The sequence below is a fragment of the Chiroxiphia lanceolata genome, chromosome 25 (genome assembly GCF_009829145.1).
Source record: "Chiroxiphia lanceolata isolate bChiLan1 chromosome 25, bChiLan1.pri, whole genome shotgun sequence".
Classification (NCBI taxonomy): Eukaryota; Metazoa; Chordata; class Aves; order Passeriformes; family Pipridae; genus Chiroxiphia; species Chiroxiphia lanceolata.
This window is the reverse complement of record NC_045661.1, coordinates 1,981,548-1,987,807: the sequence shown is the minus strand read 5'-3', so window position 1 is coordinate 1,987,807 and position 6,260 is coordinate 1,981,548. Positions and strand designations below refer to the sequence as shown.

General features: G+C 54.7%; 1 protein-coding gene across 2 annotated transcripts in view; it reads right to left on the bottom strand.

The window, feature by feature from the left end:
* Positions 1 to 2,699: 2,699 nt before the first annotated feature.
* Positions 2,700 to 6,260, bottom strand: part of CDK18 (cyclin dependent kinase 18) — a 36,384-nt gene continuing 32,823 nt past the window's right edge. For both annotated transcript variants that reach the window (XM_032710972.1, XM_032710973.1), the window contains one exon: positions 2,700 to 6,212. In XM_032710972.1, coding sequence (XP_032566863.1) covers positions 6,178 to 6,212 — 35 coding nt within the window. In that variant the 3' untranslated portion in view covers positions 2,700 to 6,177. The remainder of the gene's footprint in view (positions 6,213 to 6,260) is intronic.

Sequence of the window (6,260 nt, the reverse complement as noted above, 5' to 3'; positions counted from 1 at the left end):
GTTTCCTTGGGGTAGAACCAGCTGAGACCCCACAGCTGGGCTTGGGACAGCAGGTGCTTGGGGACAGGCTCCCCCAAGGCTTTTGCCAGTGTTGGCAGCTTGGCCAAGCCTGGGGCTGAGAGATTGCTCAAGTTTTCCCTGTCCTTCTTTTGCCAAAGGCCACAAAGGGCAAATCTGGGCTGACCCCCTCAGAAACCACAAGAGTCATCCCAGAGTGCCAGTGTGATGGGTCCGAGAGCCACGTGTACATTTGGAGATGGGAACTTTGATGCCTCCAAAAAAGCCAGCACCAAGCAAGCTTGAGCAGATAAGAAAATAACTCTGAATCACCGACTGAGAGAGGGCAGGATGCTTCTTACAACACTGGGTAAACTTCCCCCTGGGATGAGTCAAATCATTCTTGGCTGCCTGAGAGATGCTCAGGAACCCGAATGGGCACACGAGAGAGGTGTTCACCTCGTGTGCTTCGGGGTCAAGAGTTTCAAAACACACAGTGTGGTTTGGAAAGCTTGGCTCCACTTCCAGGCCAAACATCAGCCTGAAATCTTGGCCCAGTTGTCACAGATTTTGTAACACTTGTCTGAAGGGGGAAGTGCTCACCTACACGTTTTCCTGCCGCCCAACCTGACTGGAACAAGTCACACCCCCACCACGGCTGAGCTCTGCTTAGGGCACTAAAACCACGGCCCAGGGGGTTGGCTGCAAGGGAACAAGCCAGGCTGAGCCTCCCCAAAATGCCCCAGGAATGTGATGACACTCAGATAATCCCGTGGAGGGCAGCAGGTGTCACACCAGCCTCATGGACAGATACACCCTGAGACCCGGGGAGCAACCAGTGACCCGGCTGGAGCATCCTGGCGAGGCAGGAGGACTCCCCGAGGGAATACTTGGGCTGTTTGGGCAGCTGGGAATGTCTGGAAGCCAGGAGGGGGGTGTGGGCTGGGGGTGCTGGGCAGCATTCCCCCGGATGCAGCTCCGGCAGCTGCGGCACTGGAGGAATGAGAGCAGCAGATGGAGGAACTGGTTTGGCAAACAGGTTGTTACTGGGGACCTGCCCACGCCAGCCCCGGAACGTGACTCAGGCTGGGAGGGCTGGAGCTGCAGCCCAAGGAAGGGGGTGAAGGGCACTGTCCCCTTCCCTAAACCAGCCCATCATCCACGGGCTCACACCACAGCCCGGTCCCAAAGATCCCACAGGGCCCCTCGTGCCCCAGCTCTGGCTCTTCCCACATTCCCAGGGCACTGGTGGCTGGAGATTCTCCCCAGCACTGACAGAGCAGAGAGCAGGAATATGCAAAGGGGACAGTGGAGCTGAGTAACTCTGATCCCAGGGGGATTTTAGCTGCTGGATCTGTGGGAAAAAGGGCTCCCCTGTCCCTTCCCCAGCTCTGCCCTCTGGCTGGTTTGCAAGCCTGGGCTGGGCTTGTCAGCCTTGGGCTTTATTTGCCCGATAGGCTTATGGCAATATTTATTTAGGGCCTCAGGAGCCACGCAAGGGACCACAGAAACACCTTCCTATTACGCACAAGTCTCCCCGGTCTTGGGTTTCAGTCCCCTGCAAAGGTCAGCTGCTGGGCAAACTCCTTTTCTGCTCTTTGGGAGTTCACCACACCCAGCCCAAAAGTGCCCTGGTGGCAGGAAAGGTGTCCTGGAGCAGCAGGGAAAGCCGTGGGAATGATTCTGTGGGAAGGAGCAAAGGTGGCACGGAAGGGAATGGCACAGAATGAACACCCACCACGGAGCAGCTCACCCTGCCAAGGGACCTGCCCACCTGAGATGAATCCCCTTCCTTCAGCCCCACCTACCTGAAACTCAAAAACCAAAGCAGGTCCTTCTCCTAGCAAAAAAAAAAAGAAAAGAGAAAAATTATATCCTGTGCAAACCCATCCCATATTCCACACAGTTTGTTGTCCAGCCTTGGCTTTGGGGCGTTCACAACTCATAATAATGCAATATTTGAGATGTAATATAATAATGTAAATTATTATATTTAAATTAAATACTTAAATTAAATATTTTAAATTAAATATTTAAATTAAATATTAAAGCCTTAGCAATAAAATGAGCACGGCCACCAAACAGTCCGTGTCACACCTGAAATGCAAAAACTGAAATATTCTTATTAAACACAGAGACACCAGACTGGTAGATGGATACAATCTTTTATTCTTTTTTTTTTTTTTTTTTTTGCTTTCCTTTGTGCCTTTCCATTTATTCCAGAAAAACTTTCTATTTAAAAAAAAAAAAAAAAAAGAAAAAAAGAAAGAAATGGTTGCTCCTTTCGGAATAAATCTTTAAAACCGTTTCTTTTAAAACGCGTCTTTCGTTCGTACAACACTCGTTAAATACATTACTGCTCTTCTGCAAACGAATCAACACCAGAGGACGTTCACAGTTTGGGCATCCTGGCCACTTGCATCCATTTTTCCTGCTTGCAGGACAAGCACGATGCTGAGGAGGGAGGAGAAACTCGAAAACGGGTTTCAGAGCGTTTGTGCCCAGCCAGGGGGTGCTCAGGGACATCCGAAATCGGCTTTTACAAGGGCACACAGAGACAGGGCAGATGTGCAGCACAGCTGGAGCAGCACCACCAGGCAGAGCCAGAGCTTTTGGCAGGTGAGATCAGGTGAAAAAACCCCAAAGAAAACACTGGAGAACCTTGGGAAAATGCCCTTTAATTGGGTTGGGTTTTTTTTTAACTCGTGTGTAAGGGAGAGGAAAAAAAATAAAAAAAGGCATTTATTTTGTCCTCAGTCTCCAAGATACAATGTAGTTTTGTTGTTTAAAATCTTACCATAGATCTGGCAAAGGGTTGGGCCAGGAAAGGCGTGTGCAGGTGGGAATGGAGAGATGAAATCAGGTGAACCAGCTCTGCCTCCAAGTGTTACTGTTGTCCCAAACACAGCCCTTGCTTTACACATCACTTTACTTATTTTCCTTTACCAAGCCATGAGCTGAAGAGAACACAGCCTTTCCTGAGGGAATGGCCAAAACTCCCATTTTTCACCAGGACTGGTAAAAAAAAAAAAAACAACAAACAACCAAACAAAAAGAGAAAAAATTCCAAGAAAAATGTGTAAAAGAACAAAGCAACAATTTCCTTTTGTCAGGACTCCCCATCTGCCAGGAGTGGCAGCTGCTCCACAAAGCACTGGATGGGAGAATCCATAAAACAACAACAACAACAAAAGAAAATGCTGGAGAGCCACAGAAATTCCCAGAATTTTAATATGAAATCCAACTTGGGAGCTGGCTGGTGCTCCAAGACCTGGGAAAGATCTTCCTGCCAGGGATGAGCTGCTGGAGCGGGCACAGGGGGGAGAGAGGGGGGTATCCAAGAGATCTCTCTCCTCATAAAGCCAAGCTGATGGAGACTGGAATGTTATCCCAGAGATGCAGAAGAGGGATTTGGCTCCAGGCTCACCTTGCTCAGTGGGGCACCAAATATTTACACAGCCTATCACCTCCTCGGTGGGAATCAAATACCCACTAAATGCGTGGAACAAAAGGGGTTATCTCAGATTGGGGCTGTTAGTGGCAAATAAATAATAGTGTCTCCTCTGGGGAGGATTTGTAGGAAAGGCAAAGGTTAGGAAAGAATAAACAGGAGCCACCAGGCCCTTTGTCTTTGCCTTGTCTGACCCTGGGAATGCCCCCTGGCTCCATGGTCATGGCTAAATCTTTCCCCCAGTGGTGTCTGTAGGTGACTTCGACCTTCAGCAGGAATATCTGTCTGATGGAGGGGGAGCTGAGGTCACACTGATCCGGTGTGTCCTGTCTCCATCCTCCCAGTGGGAATGTGGGATGGCTCAGCTGGGCATCCAATGCCCCAGGAAGGTTATGCCCCAAGGGCATGGCAATGCCAAGCAAGAAAACTGCACAAGGGCTGCTCACACGTGTCCTGAGTGGGCTTCCCAAGGCTGGGTGAAGGAGATTCCTGCTCTCCCTGGTCTGATCCAGGCTCTGTTCCCCCGGGCACAGCAGCACTCCTCTCCCCCAGGGACCTGAAGGTGCTGCAGCACCCCCTGAGCCCTCCTCCCTGCCGAGCTGCTAATTCCTGATGGGAGCCCCGGGAAGTGCAAGCCTGCCCCACAGATCCCTGCCGTGCCGAGGAAATTCCTTTGCGGAAGGAAAAGAGGGCAGAGTGAGAGCCCAGAGTGGCTCCAGCCAACCCTTCCCTCGGCGGAGCTCCCCGGGAGCAGCCCCGGCAGCAGGAGCCGGGAATGGGGCCGGGAGAACACGGCTCTGCCACGGGGCTGAACTGCGTCACTGGGGCTGGTGGCTGCTCACGCTCTTCCCTATCAAATGGAAACAATTAATGAGCTATTCAGCCTGCTGGGAGCTGGACACGGCGAGAGGGAACAGAGCAGGGATGGGCAAACCTCAAACAATGCAGACGTCTGGATGCTTGTCTAGGACAGACCCCAATCGACAGCTTGGCTGGGATGGGGAAGCTCACAGGGAGCAGCCAGCACCGGCCCGGGGAGGAGCCGTCCCGGGGGCTCTGGGGACCTCTGGAGTCCCCACTTTTATCCTCCTGCTGCGTGTTTTCCAAGGCTCACAGAGGAAATGACGCACAGCAAAGCAGAAACCAGCCCTCGCTCCGTGGGGGAACAGCAGCGCAGGGAGCTGCCATCCCCTGAGCAGGGCACCCCAATGCACCAGCACACCCTGCCAGGCCGGTCCCAGGTGGCACCCACAGCACTGGCCACGTCCAGATCCTCCTGGTCACACCCCCGGGCTGCAGGAGCGGTGGGTGAGGGGACCAGTCGTCCAAGGAAATGACAGGAATAACGTACAGTAGAGAGACTTCTGGCCATGCTCACACACTTGCAGGCTGTTTGCAGGCTGTGGGGGAGAGGTGCAGCAGGGCCCCTTCGCTCAGGATGGATTTGGCATCTTCCTGAAGGGTGTGGAGGGGAAAACACAGCCAGGGCAGCCTCCAGCCAGCACAGCACGCTCACACCTCACACCTCCCCCTGTCCCCAGAGCCATCTGAGCCAGGGCTGGGACAATCCCCACTCCGAGGGCAGGCAGGGAGGCTCGAGGGACGGTTTGCTTCTCTCCAGCTCTATTTCTGGTGCCCACAGCTGAGCTGTGGGAGGTTTGGCACCTCTCCCCCTTCCTCCGGGGAGAAGCGCGCTGAGGTGGGCGTGTGCAGCTCTGCTGCCGAGGGACTTGGGCTCTGCCTTGTGCTGGGGGGGCTCAGGGATGGGACTGGGGGGGAAATGTGCTCCTGAGACACTGCCTGGGACCCCCACCCTGCCCCTTGTGGGGTCAGAGAGGGTCGTGGCTGTGGGGGGATGAGGAAGGGGCTGCTCCGTGGGCGCCTGGGAAAGGCTGGTTGGAGGGCACAGCACAGAGCCAGGGCTCACCTGGCACCTCCTCTGCACAGGTACCTGCCCCCCCCCAGCTCAGGACATCCCAGCTGGCTGAATTTGGGACATCCCAGCTGGCTGAATTTGGGACATCCCAGCTGGCTGAATTTGGGACCACGACGACGGCAAGGAGGGGGAGATGTGGGAGGAAAAGCGACGGGGAGCCCTCCCCTTCCAGCTGCCCCATCCTTGTCAGGACTCAGGTACCAAAGATGGGGAGAGAAAAACAAGGGGCTCTGCAGGCAGAAGCAAGGGAAACAAGGGGAGGGCTTCCCTGGTTTCTGTGCTCCAGGGGCAGCCTCCCAGTGCCAGGCTGGGTCATGCCCACGACTCGCAGCTGCAAAGTGTCCCCCCCCGAGAAACTGGGGGTGCAGAGCAGGTTGTCTGAGCAAAGGTACATGTTCAGAAACGCCTGCCTGGGCCAGACACCACAGCTTTGGAGACCCCACCCCGTGCTTCACAGAACCCCCAGGGTGCCCAGCTCACCCCCGGGGTGCAGCTGTACAAGCTCGTGGTCCTGCAGCTCCTCAGTGGAGCCCCTGCTCGGGGGGGGGTGGTGGCAGCTCACGTGTCTGACGGGGACAACACAGAAACAAGAGGGGGAAAACAAGGCCACAGGTCCATCAGCAGCAGCTCCAGGGGGTTTGGGGACACACAGGGACATCCTGAGGCCGAGGGCACTTCAGCACTGTCCTGCCCCGGCCGGGAATCCTGCGGGGGGTCGGGTGGGAGCTCGCTGCCTGTCTCCTTTCTCAGTGCTTCCATCTCCATGGTGACAAGGGGAACATGAGATCCAGGTTTAAAATATACTCTGCCTCCTGTTCTTCCCTCGGGCTGAGGAAGAGAGAGAGAGAGAGAGAGAGAGAGAGAGAGAGAGATGGG